General features: G+C 51.3%; 2 protein-coding genes across 2 annotated transcripts in view; both read right to left on the minus strand.

The window, feature by feature from the left end:
• Positions 1–471: 471 nt before the first annotated feature.
• Positions 472–27,471, minus strand: PYROXD2 (pyridine nucleotide-disulphide oxidoreductase domain 2). Its single transcript, XM_047073274.1, has 17 exons — positions 27,383–27,471; positions 26,546–26,724; positions 22,212–22,231; positions 19,579–19,672; positions 19,421–19,494; positions 14,247–14,402; positions 11,936–12,089; positions 11,042–11,103; positions 10,848–10,945; positions 8,861–9,002; positions 8,321–8,455; positions 6,973–7,045; positions 6,554–6,710; positions 3,946–4,100; positions 3,127–3,233; positions 1,528–1,648; positions 472–754 (listed from the first exon to the last, which is right to left on the minus strand). The coding sequence occupies exons 2-17, from the start codon at positions 26,670–26,672 to the stop codon at positions 684–686; spliced, it is 1,746 nt and encodes a 581-aa protein (XP_046929230.1). The 5' UTR covers positions 26,673–26,724; positions 27,383–27,471; the 3' UTR covers positions 472–683.
• The window catches only part of HPS1 (HPS1 biogenesis of lysosomal organelles complex 3 subunit 1), a 32,305-nt gene continuing 25,875 nt past the window's right edge, over positions 21,042–27,471 (minus strand). Inside the window, exon 21 of the mRNA XM_047073268.1 lies at positions 21,042–22,231. The gene's annotated coding sequence lies outside the window, so the exon portion shown is untranslated. The remainder of the gene's footprint in view (positions 22,232–27,471) is intronic.

A 27,471-nucleotide genomic window follows, 5' to 3' on the forward strand; every position in this document is an offset into this window, starting at 1 on the left:
TCAACAAGCTCAGAAGTTCAGTTTGTCAACGCCGAACAGGGCGCTGTACTTAGTTTGGCGGCCGTTCTTGTGCGAAAAGCCCCATGGACCCAAAGATCACTCTGCTCTGTCCTGGTCACACTGCTTCCAGCAGGCTGTTTTCAGTTCTAGGTGCTTTGTTAAACAAAGAACATTGAAGAGACGCCCTTCCTCAGAACACAAAGATGACAATAGGACCTTCATGGATAATATTAGCAGCTGGACCATCACCGTGCCCTGAATGTGTATGGTGTGTGCCAGATACTGGACTAAAGTATGACCTATTGTCCTACCTGATCTTTAGAGCCAATCCTTTACAGATGAAAAATCTGAGTTGAGCGAGATTAAGTAATGAGGTGGTTATATCTATATCTATCTATATTTGTGTCTATATCTCTGCATCTACTAAAACATACAAAATATATAGTAATGTATAGAAAAGACGCAAACCACTTATCTAAAACATTGTTTTTAATAACACAAAACTGGTTCACTCATGAAGACATGGGTACCAGGTTAACAAGTATCAAATATAACCTGTACGTTTCTCCTAAAATAGTGCCTTGAGCATGAGAGCTTGTCTGCCATATCCTGAGAAACTGACCCAATGGGGACTTAAAATCTCAAGGGTGGATTCTTTGTCCTGGGTCAGAGTCGGTTCAGGGTCACATGCTCTTGAGGTCTCTGAAGACGACATGGGCTGCATTGCGTCCCGCGGCTCCCATGACGCCTCCTCCTGGAAGGGAGTCTCCCGTGAACCTAAGCGGTGCTCACGACCGTCCCCAGGGAGCAGGCGGGGCCAGAGCTCGTGGGGAAGCCAGCAAGGAAGCAGAGCATGGGCACCTGCAGGGCGGTGCTGGGGACGTGAGCATCAGAACTGGGACGACTATTAAGACAGATTCTGGGCTCGCCTCCAGGCTTCCTGCTCAGAGCTCTGGGCAGGGGGCCCAGTGCACAGCCCAAGCACCTGCCCCCTCAGTCTGGAAAGCCAACGCGCTGGATGGAGACCCTCCGGGCGTGAAACTAAAGTGTCAGACTAAAGGTTCAAGGGGCAAAGGGGTGGAAGCTCAGACCTCTCTGGGGCGTGTCCACAGGGGATGGGAGCCCTGGCAAGGTCAGCGAGGCTTGGAATGGACGCAGGCAAGAATTTTTAAATTAAGAAACGTAATGTTACCAATTCCCACTGGTCTGACATCTGGAGGGGGAATTCAGGGACACAGGTCTTCCACAACCAAAGTTGGCATTTGGAGAGCCGCCTCTGGGGCAAATTTTTAAACCTCGTTTGGAGGAGGTGGGAGCTACCCCGAGGGTGTGGCCAGCTGGCAGAGTCCCCTCCTCCCACCTGTTTCCTGTGCACTGAGAATCCCCAATATGGGGGATGGCCTGTTCTCATGGGAGTTCCTTGCTCCCCTCCATCTCTCCTTGCCCCCCTTCTCCCCCGTCAGTAAGCTTCTGCCGTCCAGCCAGCCCCCACAGCCCGCACAAGGGAAGAGGGCCCACGTCACTCACCAGGGTGGGCACCGCTGCCACAGAGATACAGGCCCCGGAGAGGACAGCGGTAGCTGGAGTGCAGGGGCACGGGGCGGGCGAAGTAGAGCTGGTCCAGGGTCATGGCACAGTGGAATATGTTCTGCGGGAGGCAGGGCCACAGTCGTTGACATAGGAGTGTTATGGTCTTTCCGGCCTTTGCAGGTTTCTTCCCCTCCCCTTCTCCAAGGAAGGTTCTTTTCCTTCCGGCATGTTTTCTTGGAAAGGGGAGGGGAGAGAGAGGACAGTTGCATGTCCTTGGGCTGGGGATGGAGTTTTCCAGAGGCATTTTTCAGGAGGAAAGAAAGGTGAGGAGCACCTTCAGAGTGTGAGAGGGAAAAGAAGAGGGAGATGTTAAGTGTTTGCCGAGGACTACAAATCCTCCTTAGTCTGTTTGAAAAATGGAGGATTTGACCTATTTTGGCAGCCGGCTCATGTTTCCTTGGCTGAGACACCCACCTGAGCCTGGGTCCCAGGGGTCCAAGCCCCAGCAGAGTCACAATGGATGGCAGACAGGGACAGGGTACTCAGGCTTGGTCCTGCTCCCCTGGCTGGGGTCCGAGCAGCTGGGAAGGTATGGGGGCAGGAGGAGCAAGGGGAAGGGGAAGGTCAGACTTGCAGGGCGGGTCTGGACAAGAAGATCACACCTGCTGGACGTCCCTCCAGCTAACCACGTCAGCATGTCCCAAGCTGGGCTCCTCCTCCCCTATCTCTTCCACCTTCCCCACCTCGGTGGGCGACATCACCTTCCCCGCCTGGGCCTCCAGGTGGACCCTTCACGTCACCTCCACCCTGACCACATTATACCGAGACTTCTCAGTTCAGCCTACCCTATGCCTCCCATGTCCATCCACTCTGTTCCCTTCCCACCGTCTGGCCTCCTGCACTCTTGATCTGGACCAGCGCTGTCCAATAAAAACATAACATGAGCCACATATGCAATTTTTATTTTCTAGGAGCCACATTAAAGTTTAAAAAGAAAATGGTGAAATGAATGTCAATAATATATTTTATTTGACCTAACAGAGCCAAAACATTATCACTTCAACATGTGACCAATACAAATATTATTAATGAGATGTGTTCCATTTTTTTTTGTCCTAAGCCTTTGCAGGCTGGTGGGTGTTTTATGTCTACAGCCCGCCTCAGTTTGGCCTCACCCACTGAAACCACAAAGAGCCACGTGAAGCTGGTGGCTGCAATATGGACCTGGCCTCCTAGCTGGTCCCTTTGCCTCCAGTCTCAACAAAGCTTTGATAAATCAGAGAGGAAAGTCCAAGGACCTGCTACCTTGAGAGGGGAGCTCCCTCTGAAGAAAGCCAGATGGGAGAGGTGGCCATGGATGCCCAGACAGGGGACATCCTGGTGACCTTCTCAGCAGGCACTGCCTCTCCTGTCTGATCTTACTCCTCCCCACTCCCTAGGTCTGACCACTTCTCTGTCCCCTCTCCACCGTGGTCTCTGCACTGTCCTCCCTTCTCGATACGGGCTGGGTGTGGAGAGACAAGATAAAACCAAGTGGGCAGGCCAGGGAGTGGGGGTGCAGGGAGAAGAATGTGATGAGGGATGCCTTATACTCACCCCTCCAGGAAGCCCAAAAATTCTCTCCAGATCAGGCGGTGTGAGGATGTCCCTGCCCACCACGGAGCCCTTGAAGCCAGGGGCGTAGGCCTCGATGCAGTCAAACACTGATTACAGAACAGCAGAGAAACGAGATGGTGTGAGCAGGAAGAAGAGGAGACGCCATGATTGTACAACTTGGCAAATGTATGAAAATTCATTAAACTACACACTTAAAATGGGTCTATTTTTATCATATGCAAATTATATCTCAATAAGCAAAAAATACATAAACAGTCCATGGGCAAGTAAATAATTCATTACAAAGGCCTCTGGGTCCACCCCACTTTCCCACCTGCTCATCCCACCCCTAAACACAAAGTTACTTGTCTCCCGTGTATATGCAAAGCTTTCTTCACCTCCTTGCTCTGCTCAAGTTGTTTCTTCGCTTGGAATGCCCATTGCTGCCTGGCCAACTCCCATTCTTCCTTTAAAACCCAGCTCAAATGTCTCTTCCTTATCTCTCTGGCACATACCTTCCTTCTTCGACTCACAGAGTAAGTTGTATTGTAAGACTGGTTTCTCTATTCATCCCCCCAAATCCCAACTGGACTGTGAGTAATGTTAAGGACAGGAATCGTGTCTTTCAGGCTTTCTTAGCCCAGTGCCAGACCCTAGCAGGCACTCCTTGTGTTGACTTGGGTTCCCTTGGGTTCTTCTCTCCCTTTGGGGCAGGACCTGGCATTGTTAATCCTGAATGCACAGATAGGAGGAGAGGGGTCCATTGGGGCTGCACGGCCACCGGTCACTCTGGAGACAGGACAGTCTGGCCCTCTTTACCTTTGTCTGCATAAGCGTTTCTCTCCTGCTCATCCCACACCTTGCCTCCAGCCAGTGTGTAGGGAGTGTACTGTGTGAAGAGCGAGACAACATGGCAGCCGGGGGGAGCCAGGGTAGGGTCCAGCGAGGAAGGGATGCAGAGCTCAATCATAGGCCTGCCACATGGGGGAGGAGAGAGGGTCAGGGGCAAAGAACAGCAGCTGCCCTGAAGGAAGGGCTGGGAGCTTCTCTGAGGTGCCAGGGACATAACGAAGGAAGGCCTGGGGTAACCTGGTGCCAAGGTTGCTGTCTCTTCGAGGCTGTGGTGGTTGCTTGCCTGCACGGGCTCCGTGTCCCTCAGGACAGTCCAGAATGCTCCAGAGGAGCTCCCAGTCCCTCACCAGCCTCCCCACCCCCCACTCCAGGGCCTCTGGTCCCCTTTAGCCTCCCTCCCCAATGGATGCCTGTCCCCACCTTCCTCCACTACAGCCTGGGCTCTGCCAGGCCTCTCAGGTCTCCAGGGCCGAGCGGGCAGCACAAACAAATGAGGGAAGGGGCCAGGCCTAGGGCAGCAGGTGCTCAGGTAGCCAGACTTCATCCCCGGTCACCTTTCCCTGAGCAGGCTGGGGAAATCAGAGCGTCCGGGGCTGCGGCCAGCAGACAGAACCCTGAGCGGTTTCCCACCCCCTCCCCTGCTAACAATGCCCCGTCTCCTTGGGGCACGTTTTCCCTCTAATCTCCACATCTGACCACCTTCAGGCCACGTGAAATGGCCTTTTCCCTGCATCCCTCATTTACAATGTGTCTTCTGAACCTGGGTGTCCAGTAGGCAGCTCCAGAGTAACCTGTCCAAACCCGAATGCCTAAAGCCTGCTCCTCCCCAGCCAGACACACCAGATTCCCCTTCTTCGTAAAGACAAACACCATCTTTTAGTGGCTCCTCTTTCTTGCTCACACCTGACTTTTGTCCAACAGCAGATGCTGCCAGCTTCACCTTCAAATACCCAGTATCTGGCTACTTCTTTTGCTGTTGTTGTTTTTAAAATTTTTTTTAATGTTTTATTAATTTTTGAGAGAGAGACAGAGCATGAGTGGGGGAGGGGCAGAGAAAGAGGGAGACACAGAATCCGAACCAGGCTCCAGGCTCTGAGCTGTCAGCACAGAGCCCGATGCAGGGCTCAAACTCACGAACCATGAGATCATGACCTGAGCCAAAGTTGGACACTTAACTGACTGAGCCACCCAGGTACCCCTATCTGGCTACTTCTTGTCACTTCCACCACCCCTACCCTGGTCTGGGCCACAGTCCTCTGTCTCTTGGATTCTGCAATAGTAACCAATTGCAACAGATGCCTTTTTTTCTCCAAACAGTGGCCAGAGGGGTCTTTCCAAAATGTAAGTCAGGCTCTGCACAAACTTTCCTGGAGTAAAAGCCAGGAGTAGCTTCCAGGGCCCAGCAGGATACAGCAGGCGTAGCTCTGGGACCACCCCCCCCCCCCCCTTCACTCCCAGGTTCTCTTCCTCTGGCCTCTCTGGTCACATCCCTGTGCCTGCAACACACCACTCCATTCCTGCCCCAGGGCCTTTGCACCTGACTTGCCCTCTACCTGGGTGTTTTCCCTCAGATATTGATAAGATTTTTATTCTCAATTCTTTGGGTCTCTGGTGCCATGCTATCAGAGATGCCTTTCTTTCCTGACCTTCTTATAAAGGGTAGCAAATCCTCCCTTCCTCTGACCTATTTTTCTCCATATTATCAGTGCATGTTTGTTGATTGTCTTGTCTTCCACAACAGAAGGTCAGTGACCTGAGGGCAGAGGCCATGTTGACTTTGCTTGCTGCTCTGTGCCCAGGTTCCTGGACTAAGCCTGTTACAGAGTAGGGGCTCCAAAATATTTATGAGTGGATAAATGGGCATTGCCTTTTACCCTTCTCTCAGGGCACTTGTCCTCTTTACCTCATGCTATAAATATTTATGTGCCTGCCTTACGATAAGCTCTGTGTCCATTTCATGCCCCTGCCTGACCTCCAATTCCCCCAACCTGTACTCAATAGAGTCCCGCCCAGAAAAGGTTTTCAACAGGCTTTGGTGGAAGTTGACACTATGGAGAGATACTTGCTCCTATAAGGTCCCTGCCTGTTCCCAGAAGGATGGAGAGACAGCTGAGATGGGAGGTAGGAAATGCTTTTTAGAAGTTTTCTATGAAAGCATCTTATCAGAGACAAGAGAATATGGAGCAGGGGAATCGGGTGAGTGTGTGCCCATTGATGGGGCTGCCAAATCAGAGAAACCCCTTCTCTCCCAGAAAGCATTTTCTGCAATTCTTCTCCAAGGCCAGTGCTGTTTTCTCTGCAGTCCTTTGCTCTCCTGCTAATACGTGACACTTGGCTGAACCATGTCCTACTCTTTACTCCTTACCTGCCCTGGCCCACAGGCTTCTTGTCTAGATGTACTTCCTATCCTTGGACTTAAGTATGGGTTTAGGCAGATTCTGAGACACTGTGAATGTTTAACACCAGGAGGAAGAGGCAATCCTTGCCATGTCTAGACAGACCCCTCACCCACCCCTCACCTGGCCCATGCGTGTAAGATTGTAACAGGGGACACCGAAGCCCAGCGGCCACCCACCTGTGGGAAGGCAGGCCATCCATGGCATCTTCAAAGGCCCGGTGGAGGAGGAGGGTGTCTTCACAGTTCAGGTGGATGGAGCACTGGTGATGGGGCAGTGGCTGGCCCCCGGGAGCATTGGGGGCCGCCAGGAAGTCAGGCAGCCTGTCGACAGCCACTGATGGACCAAAGAGGAGGATGAGGGCCCAAAGGCCCATGTCCTCAGACCCCAGGATCCTCCTTTTCTACCCATCACCCTGCTCACCCAAGTGATGGACTGGAAAGAAAAAGTATGAAAGAGTGTTTCACCTTCAAACTAGGGGGCAGACTGGAGGGCAGAGAATAGAGGTGATGATGTAGGCCAGTTCTTCCCAGACTTGGAAATTTCTCACTCAGGTAATGTCAGAAGAGACAGCTCTGCAGTCTGGTGTGCCTCTTACCATTGATCTTGGTAACAGGTGACTGGGTGTCTAGTCGGGAGATCCTGTCCACGAACTCCTCAGGAAGCCATTCCTGGAAGAAGGTTCCATGAAAACGCCTGAGGATGGCTGAGGCCCCAAGGGGCTGCCTTCTTCCTTTGCTCAGGATGGTCCCTCAACCTCTACTGCCAGAAATCCTCTCCATCCTTCAGAGCTCAGCCAAAGCACCTCCTCTGTGAAGTCAGCCTGGATCCCCTCCAGCTTAACACTAACCACTTCTTCCTTTGAGCTCTGCCAGAGCAATGAATATGGCCCACACCAGCTCCTGCTTTGGATACGGTCAGTGGGCTGCAGGCCCCTTTTCTCCTCTGGTCTCCAAGCTCTTGTAAATCTTGGTTATTTCAGAATTGTCTTGACAAGATGCTTTTGAACAGATGTTTGTTGAAGTTTCTTAGTGGAATTACTCAGAAAAAGTGGTATCTTGTCCACCCCCCCCAGGTAGTCCCAAGAATGGTTGGGACCTCCATACTCATATACATATTATCATATCTTCTGGTGACAGGGAAGGTGTGATCAATTGCAAAAATTTCCCCCAATCCTCACCCCTCCCTAGATGCACACACCTCTGTAACATCCTCCCACTGTGATTCTGTGCTTGTGACAAGTTCATGTTAGGAAGTAGGATGCAAACAGAAGCCTGAAAAGCACCTGCATGAATGAGTTTGCTCACTTTTGTCCTCTGCCAGACCCTGAGAACATGCCTGGACTTACATTGGAGGATGAAGGACACATGGAGCAGAGCTAGTCAACCTGGTCATTCCAGCGGAAATCGTCCTGGATTAGCCCCAGCCAGCCAACCTGGGCACATGAGCGAAGCCAGCCAAGGTGAACAGGACCCACTAGTTGACCCACAGCTGATGGAAGGTGCATGAGCAAGCCCAGATCGGCTGAACTCAGCCAAGTTCAACTGAATTCTCTAGTTCTGTGTGCTAAATCAGTATTCTTAATATATGCCCACAAGCTGAGCATCCATATGGCCATAGATAATTGACACAGATGCTGGAATTAGCATTGGCTAGAGGGGGAATCAGGGTAGTAGGGTAACTCTGGATTAAAAGTCAGACCCGGGTTCTAGCTCCGGTTCTGCCAATCACCAGCTGCATGGCCTAGGTCATCTCATTCCTTCGGACCTTCCTTCCCACCCGTGAGGCTTCTTCCCTGTTTGCTACCTGCCTGTTGGGTAAGGAAGAGATGGCTTCCCCCAGTGCAGATACCTGGCACTTACATCTCCCGTCCTCATGCAGTCCTGGCTCCCTTGACCAACACCCCCCATGTTGGCGGACAGCTTGCCTCCACCCTTAGGCCTTACCTGTGGTGTCAGCTTCAGGAAGGTGACCTGTGGAGATGCGTTGGACAGCACCACCTTACTCCTCACCTCTGAGCCGTCTTGCAGCACCACTCCTTGGACGCGCCCTTCGCTGCTCACCTGCACTTTGGCCACTGCCTGGAGCCCACCAGAGTGAGGCCCCAGAAACCCCCCAGGAAGAAAAATACAGTTGGATCTTGGAGGATTTCCATTGTCTGTGCTGCTCTGGGGCAATGCCAGCTTCCTCAGCCTGAAGCCACCCTGCTGGGCTCGGCAGCAAAGTGGTGAAGACTTAGCCCACTCACTCTAATGGAAAGGCTCAGCCCAAACGGGGTTAGGGGCCAGAAAATTCAAAGGAGGTGGTCCGAAGAACGGGGGCCTGGTTGACAGCTGCCCAGCCATTAACAGGCTACATAAATTCAGCCCCTTGATTCCAAGCCCCACGTTGTGCCTCAGTTAAAGGAGGGACCTTCTGAATTTGACGTTTGGTTCTATACTGAGATCCTTGCAAATAATCAGGGTAAGGGGTAGGGGGACATTCACCTTTTCAGTGAAGACACTTGCTCCATGTGCAGTGGCTGAGCTGGTGATGGCATCAGAGAGGGCACCCATGCCACCCTGGACATAGCCCCAGGCCCCTTGCATCCCCTCGAGGCCCCCCATCACGTGATGTAGCAGCACATACCTGAGGACAGACCACTGGGATCAGTGGTTGGAGGTGGGATTTAATTCCAGAGCTTAGATGCAAATAGACCTTTCTTTCTGGTGCCATTAGCCTCTCCCTCCCCCTGTGCTGCCTTTCCCAACAACCTTTGAATGGGCACTGCCTCCATGCCATCAGGTGCCATCAACCCTGCCTCCCAAAGAACTTTCCAGTTCTTGCTCCCTGAGGCCTCTTCCCTGATCCAGGCCTCTCCTCTCATCCCTAAAGTGCTGCACTGATATTCTTCTAGTTGGACCACTTTCTCCCACCCTTTCTTTCCTGCAGGCTTGGAGCCCAATCTCAAAACCTAGCTGAGTCCTGTCACTTCTCTCCTTTGATGCCTTCACTGGCTTGGTGTTGCTCTCAGGGTCATTGCCAGTCTCTGAAAATGACCTCCAGGGCTCCAGGCTCCTCCCTCACCATGCTCCCTGTTGCGGTCTGCACTCCTGCCAAAGCAAACCCCCGCATCATCTGTGCTCAGCCCCCAGCGTCTGCACATGCTGTTCTGGCAGCTTCAAGGCCCCTTCCTCCCTCGTGTTTGTTTACCTAATTCCTCCTGTCCTGAGAGTCTCAGATTAAACATGCCTTCCTCCTGGAGACCTTCTCTGACCCCGGACAGCATTGTGTCCCTGCTTTACCCCCATCCTAACCCTCACAGAACTCCGGTATCATCATCTGCTCTGTGTCTACCTCTCCTATTAGGATTTCAGCTCCATTCACTACCTGGCCCCAGGTCCTGGCACAGGGAAGTGCTCCATCAATATTGACTGAAAGAATTAATGAAGAAACAAATTACTTAAAGGCACACTTCATAAACTGGGCAGTAGCTAGGCCTCCTGGAGACCTACAGAGAAAAGGACAGAAGGCACCAGCTGGAACATCCAAATTGGCTGGTGGATCACAGAGTTGGCCAAAGTATGGCAACCGCTGCCAACCGCCTTCTTCCATGGCCCTGGGGAATTCAGAGCTGGCTTAATGTGTGTTGAAAAACCACTTCCAAGGGTGGTTCTCATCTTTTGAGAGAAAAGCCACGTTGACAGCTTCTAGCTGCATCTTGTGATACACCAGAAATGGCCCAACACTTGGCAGTATCCTCTATCCCAAGACACATACACGCACACGCACACGCACACGCACACATACAAACGCACATACACACACCCCACACACCCTCCGTTCCTGCTCCTACAAGTGGCCATTAACTCATTCCATAGGTACAGACTTCACTGTGTCTGCCTGCCCCCTCTTGGATCAGGCTGTCAACACAGCCCCCACCTATAGCGTTCCACCCTCACCAAGGGGTGTGTGTGTGTGTGTGTGTGTGTGTGTGTGTGTGCGTGCGTGTGTCTTGGAACCCAGGGAAAGGAACTTTGTGTGTGTGGGGGAGGGCTAATGGGACTTTGTGGGAGGAGAAGAGATAAAAAGAGGAGAGACAGAGAAGAAGGAGTGAAAGGGAGAGAGAGAGAAAAGAAGGAGGAAGTGGGGGAGGAGGAGGAGAGTGGGAAGTTGTTCATGTTGAGATATAACAGTGGGAGAGAGGCTTTTCTCGCTGAAACAGTAAGGAGTAGTGGCTAAGAGGAGGATTTTGGAGGGTCAGACAACGTGGGCTGGAAATCAGTTCTGCAACCACTAGCTGTGTGACTTCAGGCAAGACCTGCCCCTTCTCTGAGCCACGGCTCTCAGATGTTGCTCTGAGGGTTAGATGGGAGCTTGGCTTCGTGCCCGGCTCACCCAGAGAGCTCGGTGAGCGGTAATAGCAGCTGTTAGCACTTGTGGGGGATTCACTCTGCTCTCACTGCACCCCTCACCGCCACACCCCACACTCACCCACTCCCCGGAGTGTGGGGACTTGTCATGGCTCCGATCACAGCATCCGTTGCCAGAGTGGCTTTTAGAGGCTCGGACTCAAACCACTGATCCAGCACCTAGGACAGCAAAATGTCAGGGAGAAGGGCATAGGGACCTGGGGAGGACAGTCCCCCTTAATGTGGGGTCCAGCCTGAGGCTGGGGAGCCCCTCACCTTTGTAATTGGAGCTGTGAGGACCTGGTAATACTGGGGCAGCTGGGCTCCCAGCACGCGACCTAAAAGAGAAGACCCATAACACATAGGCTGAGATAGGCAAGAAAGAGTCAGTCCAATCCGTGATATCTCTGCTCCTACCTCTTTATCTGTAAAATGGGAGTAATATTTCATATCCCAGGAGCTACTGTGAGGACTGAGTGACATATGTAAAGCATTTGCAAGTTCATAGGCACTTAATACATTTTAGCTGTTAGAATTATTTTTGGAAAAATGTTAACTTGTACCTTATTCCCTTACTTCGAACTCTGTAAGGCCCATACCCTGGGAGGCAGCCAGCTTGGCCAGGCCATTGCTCTCAGGCTGATTCACACTCCGCCGGAGGCTCACAGAGCAGGAGGGCTCTGAGGACACGGATCGTGATCTTTAGCTGTTGTAGCCCCAGTGCCTAGCTTAATGTCTGGCACACAGCACTTGCTTAATACATTTCGTCCCATGAAGCTTCTTGGACTGGTCGTCTGAGAGGCAGTGTCTACTTCTGGCATTTGTGATAGATTCTACTGGCTCTGATCGGTCCTTCACTCCTCCCCGAATCCACACACTTTGTCCATGCAACTCTGCAGCGTCTCCCGCTGGAAATCTTTCCAGTTGCACTCCGCCTTTCCTTGGGGTCACCCTTCAAAATGAACTATTTGCATATAAGCCTTTCCTCAGGCTCTGTTTCTAGGGCGGGCTGGGCGAAAACCTTCTCCCCAGAGTACTCGGACAGCCCTTATTAATTGGTGGCAGGTGGTAGGCTGAAGAAGGTTCAGGCTTTGGTCCAATCATCAGGAAAATGGGCTCGAGTCCCCAAAGGTCACTCATCATACCCAGATGCCTGCACTTTGGACTTACCTGCCTGCAGCAGGGGTTTGAGGGTGGAGAGCGACTTGAGCCTTTGCAGCAGGGAACCCCTCTGGAAGGCCTCCGCGTCCACTGGCGCTGCATCCAGCAGAGGGTCTATGGCTAATGCCAACCGATTCATGAATGCCTCATATTTGGGGAAGGCCTGGAACAGAGAGCCCTGAGTCAAGGCCCCATTGCTTAGAATCCCACAAGGACATTGCCCCACTGCTCTGCCCTCCATGCCGCCCCCATGTGGCCTGCTGCTCCTAGCCAGGCCTCCGTGACTCCTCAGGCAAATTACTCCCAGTTCTGGGTCTGTGAGCTGATGTTAGCACTAGGGGAGGTCGGAGAAATCCTGAGCAGTACATGAGCCAGTAGGGTGGTGGCAGGGACAAGGAGTTATGCTGGCCAAGACCAGTTGTCAGCCACAGAAAACTGGCAAGTATCCTAGGATGTGGTTTCTGTGATAAACCGTGAAACCACTTTAAAGTTTCTCTTCTCAGTCCTGTCTTCCCGTGTATTACTGGTAAAAGATCCCTTCCCCCGTATTCCAGCGTGACGACTATTGTTTCCTGGCCTGCAAATCCCCTCCATCCTCTTGTCCTATGCAGAAACAGAAGCCTACTCCCCATCGCCCCACAAGCCCCCCGAGCCAAGTCCATTTCTCTCTTTCTCTTTTTCTTTTCAGAATCCATTTCAGCAGAGTGGTTAGGACACCCACACTTCCTTCACTGGGTGGGTGACAGGAGCTGGGATGGAGACCTCTGCCACCAGGGCCCTGTCTCAATCCTCAGCCCTCACCTTTTAATTTTTTGGTTCATCTATACTCATGAATATATCCATGGAATTTTAATAAGGTTACAGAAGGAAAAGTTCTGTGTGGAAGTACATTTGAGAAGTCTTGATAAAAATGACCTTAGCAGCCTTCTCTACAGTAGGCCTTTAATGTGGCAACATGAAAAGATAAAACCGGAATTCGGTTTCCTTACTTTCCACCCCGGGATGTGGCCTCTGCCTCCTGTTCCTGTGGTCACTAGCACGCAAGGCCTCAGCCACTGTCCTATAGGCCTGGGGACGTGGCCTTGTCCTGAATCCTCTCTGGTGCATCTGAGATGGTCAGGGTTTAGAGGAGAGGGTGGAGGCAGGCGTCCCCAACCCGCTGCACAAAAGAGAAGCACTTTGAAAAAGCAAGCTCCCCAGGTGATTCTGCTCATCGGCCAGGCTTAGAAACCACTGGCTGAAGAGAGATTCTGTGTGTCTGCAGTTCTCTTGGTTTTACTCAACAATAGAGTACAAAAAGCAACACACATGGATTGTATTGACCTAGGTTCTCCTTACTGTCCTCAATGAGATATGAGTTAATACTATGCCTCAGCTTGTGTCTATGCTTGGTACAAAAATATGTCCATTTAAAGAATCTGTATCTGCAACACCAGTCACACCAGGCCCATAAGATTATTCAATGACTCAAGGGGCACCTGGGTGGCTTAGTCAGTTATAAGCATCTGACCTCAGCTCAGGTCATGATCTCACTGTTTGTGAGTTCGAGCCCTACATTGGGATCTGTGTTCACAGCTCAGAGCCTGGAGCCTGCTTCGGATTCTGTCTCTCCCTCTCTCTCTGCCCCTCCCCTCCTCTCTCTCTCAACAATAAATAAACATTAAAAAAAAAAGATTATTCAATGACTCATATGCATGAAGGTACCCAACAAATTCCTTATAATGCAATCCCAAGGGAAAGCTATGCATTCTCCATCAGACCTATGTCCTTCCTTCCAGCAGACCGGCATGCCATCCTGGACAATTTCTTGCCTTGGGCTGCCTGGGGATTAATGCCAGATCGAATGAATATTACAAATCTCTTGTCCTAAATTCCTGATCCAATTCATTCTATCCATAATTGTCTCTGATCTTCCCTTCATTCCTCTTTTTTGGCTTTCATGGACTTTAATACTGATAACCACCTGGAGTTCTAGTTGTAAGCAGGAAAGATGGAAAGCACCGTAGTAGAAGTACATACCGGTGGATTCCCTTTTGAAATTCAGCCAGCAGAGACCACCTGAACAGTGGCCTCATAGTTTGAGGGTCTCGGGTCTCCACCAGCCTTAATCACTGTCTTCCATTCCCTTCTCTCTGAAGTGCTCGGATCAGAGGCTACCACAGACCGGAGCCCTCCTAGGGCAGGTGGGGTGGCCTGTCCAAGCCCTCGTGGCCTTTGGACAACATGCTCTAGGATGACTCCGACCAGGCCCAATTCCTTTCAGGAGCCACCTCCAGGCTGGCAAGGGAGGAGGAGACCCGTTGCCAGTCCCTTTCCCTACCTGCGCATCTCTCCGCGAGAACTGGGCAATCTGCTTCTGGTTTTCCGCCATGTCTGTGCCCAGAAGAAGGGACCTGGGGACCTTGTTCCCTGTGCCCTCTTCCAGCATTGGGGTGAAGGAGTAGGGGTTCCGAAGATGAAGCCTCAGCCCGTGTTTCTGCAGGACACACATAGCAAAGCAACATTTTAAGGGATCTGTGGCCTCTGCCCTTGACCCTTCTCTGATTGGGTTTGCAACAATTTAGGTCTCTGCAAACAGTTCCCCGAGGCACGTGGCACTGGTTCTTACATTTTCTAATGTAAGTGCATAAAAAGCGTGCTTGCCCAGGCACTCTTTGGCAGGCCACGCCATACCACAACATGTCATACCACACCATGCCACACTACACCAAAGCTACCCTGTGCCAAGGACTGTACTAAGGTTTACAATGATCACCTCACAACAACTCTAAGTACATTGTCCTCATTTTACGAATACAACAACAGAGGCACAGGGCAGTGACATAACTTGTCCAAGGTCACCTTGGGAGGTGGATCTGGGTTTCAAAACCACATCTCTGTGACTCCAAAGCTCTGACTCTCAGCACTAGTCTATAACTGCCCCCACTTCAGAAACAAATAATTAAAATTTAGAAAGACACAATAAAGCAATGGTTATGTGAAAATCCATACTTACGAGGTAGATAAATTATTCACATCAAAAAATTTTATTTACTTTGCAGACTCATTTACTCCAGGGTCACTTTAAATGGAAGTTCCCTTGATGCATTTAAAATATGATTTGACTTACAAATATTTGACTGGCAAACAGAACTTTCTAAGAGCACATCTACTTCTTCAATGGAGGTACAGATAAAACACAAGGGGCCTGAGCTGGCCCCACAAATAAGACTTACTATTCCAACTAAAGACTTCTTTTTTTCTGAAACCACTTTATTGAGGTATGAGTGACATACCAAAAGCTGTACGTATTTAATGTGTTTAACCTGATGAATTCGGCACCTAGAGACTTCTTTCCCAGATCCTTGGCCAGCTCCCTCTCCATTCTGACTGCTCTGTTCACATGTCACCTGAGCAGCAAGGCCTCCCTTACCAGCCCAGCACTTTCTGCCCCCTCGTCTTGCTTTATTTGTCTTTGAAGCACTTACTGCCCCCTGGCTAACTGCATACTTAGTTACCCAGTCTCCCCCAAGTGGAATGTCAGCTCTATGAGCTCAAGGGCATAGTTTCTTTTCTCAGTGCTATATCCTTAGCACCTATAGTGCAATCAATACGTATTCTGTTGACTGAATAAATTGAATGCCATGTTGCAGACCAGGTACATGTCCAGAGACAGAAACAAGATCTGAGTAGAAGTTCTGGAAAACACAAGGAAACCAAAAAAGCCCTCTCCAACAATTACAGCTGACATTTCCCTAAGCCAGAGATATACCAGATGGTGGGATCGCCATGGGGAGAGCATTCTGTGGAGGTGAGTCCAAAGGTTTGGTAGGGGTTTGGGCTGGAAGACCTCCAGAGTCCTTTCTAACACCAACATGGGGAAATGTATTTGATCCAAGCTGGAGAAAATTTCAGGTTGGTTTCTCTCAGGTTAGTAAACTCTTTCTCACCCAGGAAGTATCCTTAGTTTCTCCTTTTCCTTTCCCCTCATCCCAACAGTCACCAAGTCTCACTGGCCGAGTCTCCAGAAGTTGTCCACTTCTCTCCATCTCCACTGCCCCTCAGCCCAAGCCACCATCTTGTGAACTACCGCAGCCACCGCCTCACCCATCTCCTTGAGACCACAGCCGCTTCTACCACATTCCACACCACCCAGCAGGCGGACTGACCTTTCATGAAGTCATAAACTCCATCCCTCCACTACTTCTGCCCATGGCACTCAGAATAAAATGCAGTCCCTCCTTCACAGCCTACAAGGCCCTATGTCACCTGATCCGGACCCCCTCTCCCACACCCTCAGCTGCCCCTCTGCCATCACAGTCTACTTTCTTCTGCCTTGGGCCTGTCCACCTTTACTTCCCTCTGACTGGAACATTCTCTGCTCAGGTGACCACAAGGCTGGTGACTTCTTAGCATCCGCATGTCAGTTCAAATGTCACCTCCTCAGGGAAGTTTTCCTGGTTGCCAGTCCAGGCTGGACTTCTGGTCCTTCACTACCATATTGTCTTGTTTTCCTTTCTTTAGGCAACACCTACCTCTACTTGAAGTTCCCTTCCTAAGGCAGAAGCCTTGCTGCCCCCATTCACCACAGTGTCCCCAAGGGCTTCTCCCAGTGCAGGACACAGGGAAGGGGCTCAGAAACGTTTACTGAATGAATGAATCAATAACCCACCCCAGATAAGGGACCCAAGAGTTATTTCAAGTAGAACTAATTGAATATGATTTTTTTTTTTTTTGTCTGACTCAGGACTTTCTCATCAATTGAACCTTTGCCATTCTTGATGGCTTTAATTATGTGGTGTCAGAATCAGAAGAGGGATGTTGAATCACCATTAGATTGGTTCAGACTGTGCAGTTCTCTTATAAAAACAAAGCCCTTCTTCTGATTTCCCCACAGTGTTCTCAGCATGCATAGCATCCTGGGTGGAAATCACTAGGAAGGGACAAGGTGTATATGAGGGACCAGAGGTAAGGGAGATTCAAAGGGTGTGGTTCCGGGCCCCAGCATAGTCCTGCAGAATCAGCCCTCAAATCAAGGTCCCCCAGGGTCCCATCAGTTTCCCACATTGTTCTGACAGACCTGAAAGTTTGAGAGCCTTGCATCAGGTTTCCAGGGAGCAAAGTGGGAGCACACTGATCTGGTTAAGGCCCGGAAGAACAGAGAGGAAGGGGAGGGAGGACAAGGGGTTGCCACTTGAATGAGGTCAAGGCTGGCCCAGGAAGAGCAGGATAAGGTAGCCCCTGGCTGATGCGGGAGAAAAGACCCCCAGGGCAGAACTCTGCCCTCCCAGCCTGGATTCCACTGCTTAATGTGGGGTGGCTATCAAAGCAAACCAGGATAGTGGATAGACCCGGGAGGTGATGCAATCTGATGTTCTTGTTGACAGCTGGGGAAACTAAGATCCAGAACGCAGGCCCCATTGAGGCCCCGAGTGGGTGGGGTAAACCACCCTCTGGCTCAAGGATGGAAGAGACACAGTGGCACGAAAGGCTAGCCTCACACTTTAGGTGAGGGCTTAGACTAACCGGGGACAGGCCTGTAGTGGCCAGGTCTGATAGGCAGTGGCCGGCCCAGGTCCCCGGGTCGGCTGCCTTATCTTCCTGTGGCCTCAGTTTTCTCAGCTGCTACATGGGAGTTATAGTGCTAGCTGACAATTATTGAGTACTAACCATGCCCCAGGCACTGCACTAATGATGAGCGAACCTATTAAAACCACCACAATAGCCTCACCATGTAGGTACTATCACCATCCCCACCTTACAGATGAGAAAGACGGGGCGCTGGGAGGCAGCTGATAAAACCACCAAGCAGGGATTCGAAACTGTTAGGTCCCAGGGTGTGTAAGCTCAGCCCTGTCCTCTGCCCAGGCCCCACCTGGAGAGCTCCTACCTGTGACCTTGTCCATTGCAAACTGTAACGTGCAGGATCGCCATCAGGATGCCTGTGGCGGCACATTGGACCTCAAGAACAGGGAGCAGGAGGCAGGTAGACCTGATGCAAATTCTGTCATTTCCCAGTGTGTGAACTTAACCTCCCAGCACCTTGGTTCCCTCGTCATAAAACGGGAACACTAAAACAATTCTTGTCTCACAGGTGCAGCCCAATTGATAGAGCATTAGAGCTTGTAGCCCAGGTTGTGACACTGGTAATTAAACTGTTCTTTATTGTTGTCTGGAAAGAGGACATTCCTAGAACGACTTCAGTTGCCCTGTTGTAGACGCCTTCCAGGTTGCCAGTGTCCTGTTCAATAAGGTGCTCCAGGCTCCGCCCGGGATTAATTCTGTGCATCACGAAGCAGGACTGTTCTGTCCCATGATTTGGGCACCACGCTCCTATTAATGCAGCCTAAGGTTAGGGGTCAAGTCATACACTCAATTCGCTTGGGAGTTTCTAATCAAAGGAACCCTATGACAGAAAACATTTTCAAATGAGTAACTTCTATAAAGAGAACACTTGTGGAAATTTCCATTCTGTCATCCTGGGTTTTCAGAAGTTACATTTTTCAAAAGGAGGGTCTACCCACAGCCCCCATCCGCAGCCACATCTGTCACTATGTATAGTGCGTGCGTTTGCAGGTTGCCTTCAGCTCTAATCTGGTGTGGACTGCGGAGCAGAGACCCTTTCCCAGGCCTTGGCTAGATTTCATCCGGTCCTGCCTGGTTGGCCGTGATTTCTCTCTCTAAGTAGGCAATAGTGGTTGAAGATCTTATTAATTTCAAACTTTCAATTTAGAGCAAAGTTGATGCTAAAGTGCTCACAGCTTCTTGTATGGATGATACACAGGATCCTTTTCCCTGAGTAGTGGTGACCCAGGCACAAGCAGGGAGAAGCTAAGTGGGCTCCAGAAATGCGGGGACCGAGTTTACAAAAGAGGCAGTGATCTGCAAGGACAGGGGCAGAGCTGGGTCAGCCTGTGGCCCAAGGTTAAGCTGACTAAGAGGAGTCATCTAGGGGCCAGTCAGCGTTCTGAGGACCCCTCAAAGCAGCCCAGGAGCCAGAGGAACTGAAAATCCCTGGGGTCCAACTTCCTGCTCAAGAGACTGAGAATGGTAACAGGATCTAAAGATTAATGAGGGAAGAAACCGGGCTCTTGTCAGAGGCCCAGGGGTTCAGGCAGGTACCCAGCGAGGGCCAGGTGACATGCCAGGAGGTGATGGGGCCGGGCAGAACTGGAACCCCAGTCCCGTGCAAGGCACCAGCCAGTGTTGCATGCAGGTACATGGGCCTGGTGTTGACAAGGCTTGTTCTTTAAAAGATGTCCATGTTTTATGTGAAATTTCCCATTTTTAAGGCACTGGGTAGGCTTCACAAAACCCATCTGCGGGAATGCACCAAAGAGAGCATGTGGGTAGACAAACCCTTGGATAGAAGAGAGAACCCAGGTGCAGGGAACCACGCGGGTACAAAATAGGGAGGCTTCACCCCAGGTGGGGAAGCTGGAACCGCCCCTCCCCCACCATCAGGCCATGGGTAGAACTGGGGGTGGGGCGCGCAGGGTGGGGGCGCAGTTCTACCTTCAGCTCCAGGTCGGTGTAAATCTGTGGCCTCAGCAGGCTGAGGAGGTAGGATGCTCGGGAGAACTTAAACCCTGAAATGGAATCCGATAAAGACAGTCACCGGTGGCCACCACTGGTCACCCTCTGCCACCCCCACACCACCTCTCAGGGCTCACCTGGGATGATCTCCTCAGTGACAGCTGCACCTCCAATCACTGGGCGTCTCTCGAAGACTGCCGTGTTCACCCCCAGTCTCTGCAGGTACGCCGCCTGGGGGGTACACAGGGTCTTCCCTTCATCGCTGGGGCCCACCTGCCAGCTCAGGGTCCTCGCTACAGGGCCAGCGTGCTAACCCTAGGCTCATGCTGTTCCCGCCTCTGGGGATGCCATTCCCCTTGCTTCCTCCGTAAATTCGCACTTTCCCAGATGTCTTGCAAGATGCAACATGACTGGTCCTGCCCCTCCATGTCCCAGCTGAAGGTGACCTTCCCTCCTGCATGGCCTGGGTGGCTCTGAGAAGTCACATGGCACCCTGCCCAGGCCTGCTCAGGGTGCCCATCTCCTCTAGGTGAGGGCAAGCCTCGTGCCTCCTCAGAAGCACAGAGGCAGCGCGTGAGCTTGCCCAGTGAGCACCAAGCTAGACCGCCAAGCTCTACTTCCTCTTTCTGCTGGATCGGCCTTAGCACCTAACCCATCTGGCCGGTTTCCTCCAGTGCAAACACGGGCCTGATGATGGTAACACCCCCTTGGCCTGCTTCACGCACTGATCCCTGACACACAGCACGTGCCCAAGAGAGGAAGCTACAGTTATAGCACAGCTTTATTTGGGGGGCGAGGGGACAAATATTGCAGGGATTTTATTAATTTTTCCTAGCACTTAGTGGGAAATCAATAAGTATCTGTTAAACCGAACTGGACCTGAGTCTACAGACCTGCAGTGCTGGTCCTCCCACTACCATCCCTGCCAAGGTAACAACAGAAACGGTGTAACTCAGAAAGCTTGTTTTTAAAAGTTTACTTGGCAATGACTCTGTGCCAGACCCTGTGAGTGCATCACCCCATTTAATCCACCTCACAACCCTAGGGGCAGGCGCTAGGATTCTCCCCATTTCACAGATGAGGAAACTGAGGCCCAAGGAGGTAGCTTGCCTCAGGCTCACAGAGTAGAGGTGTTGGGAATTGAACCCAGATGGTCTGGAATCAGGATCTATACTCCTGACACATCTCAGTGTGGAAGAAAAAAAGCCACTCTGGCATTGGGAAGCTGCCTGGCCTTTGGCCATAAACCATACTCTCCCATCACACTTGAGCAGCCTCACAGAATGACAACCTCAGACTGAGACCATGATAAATGGGACAGAACAAGCCCACCTCACAATTTTGTCTGAGTACAAACATAAAACAAGGGCTCTGGGTCACCCACAAAATACCCAACACCGCCTCCTCTCTTGGCCAAAATTAGTGGTTGCTGCTTCCTTACCAGTTATCCTCTCCTCCTACTGGTCCCTCTCCCCATAGATAAGATTTATTGAGATGCTAGTTGCAGGGGCATTCCTGCTCTGACAGTATCCAGTCTAGAGCAAACCCCTCTTTTGCCCCCCCCCCAGATCATCCAACCTGAGTTCATATCCTAGAATAGGCTCTTTTTAACCCCCTTCTCCTGAGCTGCACCCCCCCCCCCCCCCGAAGCCAGTCATCACCCAACTCCCTGAATGGCAGGGCTGCGTCTGGGTGGGTCTTCGGCTGGAGGGCACTGACACCAACCTCCCTTGGGCTGGGAACTTCCAATAACAAGAGTCCCCATCTGTGAGGCTTTGTGTGGCTGGTCCTTAAGGCACGTCACTTGCTGGCTTTATGGCAACTCTGAGACTGGGCATTTTTATTCTTATACCGTGGTTGAGAGAGCCTAAATGACTTGCCTTGACCTTCACAGATAGAAAGTGGCAGAGCTGGGGGATGAGCCTGTGTTCATATTAACATAAAATCAATGTTTTAAATTACTGATCAGTTGAGTTACATAGCACTCCCTGTAAAATGTTCAAGTAAAACTAATATGTCAGGGGAAAAGATTAAGATTTCACGCAAGTCTCACGGCCCCCTCTCCCCAGCATTGCGAAGTGCTCCTGTATGGATATTCTAGAGCAGCCTCTGCTTCAGGAGGATGTACCGTGCTTGTCTTGTGAACACCTCTAGCACACACTTTAGCTTTCTAGGGGTACAGGGACCAGAGTTTGACAAGCACAGCCTCAGGATAGCCCTGACCTGGCTCAGCTTTGGACCTAGAAGCCAGTGGTGTTGTGGCAGGGCCCTGCCTCCTCTGCTAGCCTGGCTTCCTCACTGTCTCCAGGATATACCTGGGGCTGTGTGGCTGCTGGGTACTTCAGGGTGACACATGGTGGAGACCCAGCTGTGCAGCACAGGGACTATATACACAAGGACCGCCCCCTCATCTGTAGTCAGAGGGCCCCACCCACCAGGCCTCAGCTCCCCAGGCTCTGACATGTCTCCCAGCCTATGTCAGTTACATATGCTCCCACCTCTTCATCATCTTGTTTCTGAAAGCTCCCTGACTCTCCCAAAGTCATGGGGGAAATGCACATATGTTATGGAGAGGAGAGGAAAGAGAGCCTCTGATACTCTCCTTAACTACCAAAGAAATCCATTTGACAGCCACCGATCAGTGCCCTGGAGAGGAGGCTAGCCTGCCTCCCCATGTCTCCTGTAGCCCACACCCTGCCTGCTTCCTCACATTCCGGCGACAACCTCACATCCAGGGGTCATGAAGTGGGGCAGAGGGGGAGGTACTCACAGCCACCAGCCCATTGTGTCCTGCAATGAGACAAGGGAAAGAGGAGGAGAGCAGCAGTGGTCAGCAAGCAGACAGACATATACCTGAGGAACGTGGTCACCCATCCCTGTCCCCATGCTCGTGAAGATCCTGGGGAGGTAGCAGAGAGTTGGATGTTGGAACAGCATCTAGCTTGATGCCATAAAACACCTGGTCTGTGGGGAGTCAGAAAACCCTGGTTCTTGTCCTGGCTCGAAAAATGTCCCGTCACCCTGGCCTGGCCAGTGGCTCTACGCTGGAGTGATGGGTGAGGAGAAATCCACAGTCATCAGACAAAAGCTATCTCACGAAGCCTCGCATTGCTGGGCTTCCCAGCACCTGGGGATGAGCAAGTGACTGGTGAGGGAGAGTCACGGTTTCCGTGGCAGGGACAGAAGGGGAGCGTGGCTGGTATGCTGCTAGGCAGACAAGCCCTCCTTGTCAGGTGTGGAATCACCAGCCGTCCAGGTGCGTGCTGGGCATGTGGACGGCTGCTGTCCAATGTGGCTTGTTCTCCCCAAGCGTGGTTCACTGTAGTGCCCCAGAAGGCTTTAGTCACATGACTTTGTCTTTGTCAACCACCAACATTCCTGGGGTAAGATGGGAACAGTTCAAAATGAAGTAACTGAACACAGACAGCTTAAGGAGTGCCAGCTGATTGGGTGAACTTTGCTATTTTACATGTTTAAGTTTCTTTCCAAAGACCTTAGGAGGGCTGCCCCTGGGTTAGGAGCCCTAAACTTGACTTGGGATCCCATGTTGCACACCAGGCCCCCCTGGTAGCAAGTGCTTCTCCTGTTGCGAGAAGCTTCAGGACCACCCGAGAACCCCTCCCCAGAGTCAGCTCAGCAGGGTGAAGGCGGGGCCCTGGGACGGATTTCTCACAAGCCCCCAGGTCATTCTGATGTGGCCACCAGAGCCAAGCACAGCCGGTGGGGTGGGAGGGCCTCTTCTTCCCTCACTCTCAGGATAACTCGGAGCTGCTGATGAAGAATCCCTTGTCGGGCAGAGAACAGGCCCTGGTTGTTTTCAAGTAGTGGGGACAGGCCTTGTCTGGAACACTTGGCACACATTCCTCCTTGGTGACAGAAGGTCACTCTGAGTCTTCAGGGATGTCAGTAGAAGACTATGTTCTCTGAGCACCAACCTGAACCCGGCGTTCACTCAAATAAAACGTTCAGCCATTAATTTGACAAACATCCATAAATAGGAGGCAGCAATGACCCACATGATGGATTTCTTCATGGCTGAGCTGATTTTGTTTTACATTTTCCACACAGAGACTCCCAGAATTTGAGAAGTCACTGAGCCAACTTCTCTTCCATTAAAGGAATCTCTAAAACAGAGCTTTTCAACTCCCTTTGACCATGAGCCACAGGAGAAAGTGCGTTTTACACCGTGACTTGGTACACAACCCACCTAGAAATGTATTTAACAGACAAAAGCTTCATGAACAATATCAACTTATCCACGTGATAAGCATGTGAAGATCCATTTGATTATATTTCATTTGGAAAGATGAGTTAACCTACTGTTTTTATGTATTTTGAAAAGTTTCTTAATAAGGTTTAAAAAATATGCTGGATGGGATTCATGAATGGGTTGCAACCTGCAGTTTGAAAAGTCCTGCTCTCTAATATATACATCAAATTAAAGGCAGACTGTCCTGGGCTCAACCTGGTTTCTGCTATTTACAGAACATGGCCCTCGGAGAGTCACTCTGACCTGCCATGAGCTTTGGGCTTCTTGCAGTGTTGGGAGGGAGAAAAACCAATAATATATGTAAAGCACCTGACCCTGGGCAGGCCCACAATAAATGGTAGCTATTTGTCTCTTGAGTAGTGCTGATCATAAATCTCAGAAACTGAATAAAAGCTTCCAGGCAACTCGGTCCAGTTCAGTCATCACGCGTTAGCCCATAGGTGCACAAACAGACCTCAAATGACAAAGGTCAAGATTCCATCAGCCCAGGACCCTCTTTCCTCCACTAGTCCATCCCCAGTCCCGCCTGGGCCCTCCTGTGGCTTCTGGTGACCTCTCCTTCCCCTGTGAGGGGGTCTTAAGCTACAGGCTCTGATAACCTCCAGCCTGACTCCAGGGATCCATAGACAGCCAGGCACATGGGGCTCGTGAGGGAAGCTGCTCTGGACTCGGACTTTCAAATGTGGCCTGCAGCCGCCCGCGTCAGGCCCACTCCAAATTCTGGTCAGATGTGCTGACTTCCACTGAATCCTAATCACCAGGGGCAAGGCCCAGGAACTGCATTTTAACAAGCTCCTTGGGTCACTCTTAGGCATATTTAGTCAAGTGACTAATCAGGGTCATCTTCAAGGTGGCTCCCAGGTAGTGGTGTGACCTCAGGGAGCAGAGATAACCCTCTCTCGGAAGATGGCCACTCTGTTCCTTACTTGGTCCCCAAATGCCCTTAAACGGGGCTTCCCTTTATGTGTAGCAATTAAACAATGTCAAGCAAAAACTCACACCTGAGACTCACACACATGTGGGCTATTCACCCTGGCATCTGGTGACCTGGAGTCAACTGTCCCTGTCAGAAGGCAGCAGGGGTGTGCCGTCAACAAGGGCAGAAAGGGAGTTGGGGGGGGGGGTGCAGTGCCATTTACTGCACCCAGTTAGGTCTACAGCTGGTTTCCCCCCAGCCAGGAGGTTTGTGACAGTTGTCAAACACAGCCATTGCTACAATTTAAATTATATAAACTTATGGTGAAATAAATTATAAACAAAGGTCATACATACTCAAAACTTGTCAACTTCCCACATCATATTACTATGTGTCACAATTACCTATGCTCTTGTGGTTTTTTACCTCTGAGCAGCCGTCAGCAGGCTGCGCTGTGTCACAGTGGGCTGCTGCGACTCTTTTCCAAATTCACATGCAACCGCGTCACCGTGGTAACTTGAAGGCGGCCATGGTGGGAGTATTTGCACCATGAAAGTCAGTGAACATTACATATCGTGGCTCCATATATTGCTTTGTTGATGGTTAGAGTTATGAAAGCAATGGAGAAAAAGCTAACAATGCAGATGAAACCCAACCGTGTGCTGTGTCCCTGGCTGTTCCATCGTGAAAAAGCACAAAGAATTAAGAAAGTATTCTCCCAGAACGGGAAAAACATGATCTGTTTGAGCGAAGTCTCTCCCGTCATGGAACAAGTGAAGTTCAGATGTACCTTTGTTGCTTTGCTTCACTTCTACTCTTTGAAGTCAATCAAAAGGTCAAACATTCCCTTGGGCACTAGCCTTATTTGTCAGTAGGAACCAGAAGGTTGCTAAGTATAGCAAAAATCCCAGAAATTTGGGGAGAGCCAGTTGGCCACCTGGAATTTAGAGTATTGCGTATCTTATTTGTAAAATCGTGTGCTATGCTTCTTTCATTTCAGTATTTATACTAAACTTATGTATATATATTTGCACACATTTTTCCCTGGAGAGGCGACCGTTAAAAACATTAACTGGCCATGACTGCTCTTAGAACATACAAAAATGAAGAGATGTCAGAACAGGATGCAGCTTTAAAACTGTGTAACCAACGTCTTCTTTCAATCCTGCCATGGTCTGTCTAAGCCCAGTGGGAGAGAATGCCAGAAGAGGCCCCTAGGGAGTGTGAATGGAAGGATCTGAGCAAAGGTAACCTTCTCCCAGCCCCACGCCCTCACACAGTCACGTGTCAGAATCAGACACTCTGTAGCCTGGGGGTCAGCGAAGTGCAGCAGATGTGCAAGAAAGACAGCAGGGGCTGTTAGCCTCTGCAGACATGCGACTCATTTCTATTTTTCCCTAACCCCCCTTTATAGAACCGTCCAGTTTCCTTGCCGGATACATGGTCTTACTGGCGAAGTGGTGGCGACAAGAAGTCAGGGCACTTGGTATGACTGGATTTCATGGGTTATCCCAAGGCTCTTTCTTTCCAATCCTTGTGTACCATACGCTTTTTAAGAATGTGGTGCCAAGGGGCTAATTTTGCAGGAGATACATGGAAACCCCTGCGCTCACCTATTCTTCTCTGGTCATTCTAGAAGGGAACACCAAAGCCCAGAGAGGGCAAGGGTCTGCCCCAGACCACACAGCAAGTTGATGGCAGAGCCAGCCCCACAACCTTGGTGCCTGCTCGCAGACTAAGTGGGCTCCACCCCCGCCCCGCCCCCCCGACTCTGTTCTGGCCCAAACCCTGGCCATCCTGTGGACAGAGGAGAGGGAGGGGTGGGGCTTGGGAGTGCGCCCCCAACTCCACTCCCCCACCCCCCGGGCTCTGAGCAGGGCCGCCTTCCTGCCCCTCAGCTCCAGCACATCCTGGTTACCTGCTCCTATCACCACGGCATCGTACTCAGGCTTTAGGCGTCCTCTGGCTTCCCAATGAGCTCCTCTCCAAGCAGGGCAAGAAGAGGCACCTATGCCCCGGCTGAGTCCTCGGCCACTTGCAGCCATTTCTGCCCAGTACTAGGCCAGGAATTTGCTTACAATCAGCTTTCTGTGCTGCCTGGGCAGGGGGAGGGGCAGGGAGAGAACAGGAAGAGAGGAGGAGCTGCAGTCCAGCTGCCGTACTTGGCTCTGGGCCAGGACTACTCAGAGGACATGCAGCCTGCAGAGTCCATGCAGGGCAGAGTCTCGGGAGGTCACCCGTTCACCGGGCAGAAGTCGTGCCACCTCCAAAACGTAGAACAGGCACTGTGTGGTTAACTCTAGGGCTCCCATGTGCAGGGGGCTGTGCCAACCACAGTCCCCAGCCTCTCACGGAAACCCTAGAAATCCCATTTTATGGACCAGGGCCACTGAGGCTCAGAGAAGGGACCGGGGAGGTCATGCAGGCAGAGAGTGTGCTGGCAGGGCCCCCTCCCCAGCACTGTCCTGCTTCTCATTAAGGGGTTTAATGTCTGGGATTTGCTGGGGAACAAGTCCAGAGGACGTGCTGTGAGACTGCTGTAGGGCCACAGCCTTCCGCCTGCAGGATGGTAAGGGGCTCGACACCCACCGCAGGCCCAGGCAACCCCTCAGGGTCTCCGTGACCAGAGCCTCAGTACAATGAGGGCCACATCTGTCGCTGGGGTCCCCCCGAGAGCTGCGTGTTCTCTCCCAGACACTTGAGCACCCTGCACTCAATAGGCTGCCTCAGAAGCTTGCAAGGGATGGGGGTTCACCTTTTTCTTTTGAAGGCCTGGTCATCTGTCTTCTGTCTTTTGGCACCTTTCCCATTTCCCCAAATCCTCAAGGATTAAAGATCACATCT

The sequence above is a fragment of the Lynx rufus genome, unplaced genomic scaffold (assembly GCF_022079265.1).
Source record: "Lynx rufus isolate CCGP_SWC_20201006 ecotype Redwood Valley unplaced genomic scaffold, mLynRuf1.p SCAF_11, whole genome shotgun sequence".
Lineage (NCBI taxonomy): Eukaryota > Metazoa > Chordata > Mammalia > Carnivora > Felidae > Lynx > Lynx rufus.

What these genes read in the sequence shown, in the direction of transcription:
- PYROXD2 (XM_047073274.1), bottom strand. Translation starts at nt 26,672, where the DNA reads ATGGCTGCAAGTGGCCGAGGACTCAGCCGGGGCATAGGTGCCTCTTCT. An exon ending in TCTCGCGGAGAGATGCGCAG is followed by an intron (nt 12,090 to 14,246) that starts GTAGGGAAAGGG and finishes TCTCTGTTCCAG; the next exon opens with GCCTTCCCCAAATATGAGGC. An exon ending in CCCCACACTCCGGGGAGTGG is followed by an intron (nt 9,003 to 10,847) that starts GTGAGTGTGGGG and finishes GTCTGTCCTCAG; the next exon opens with GTATGTGCTGCTACATCACG.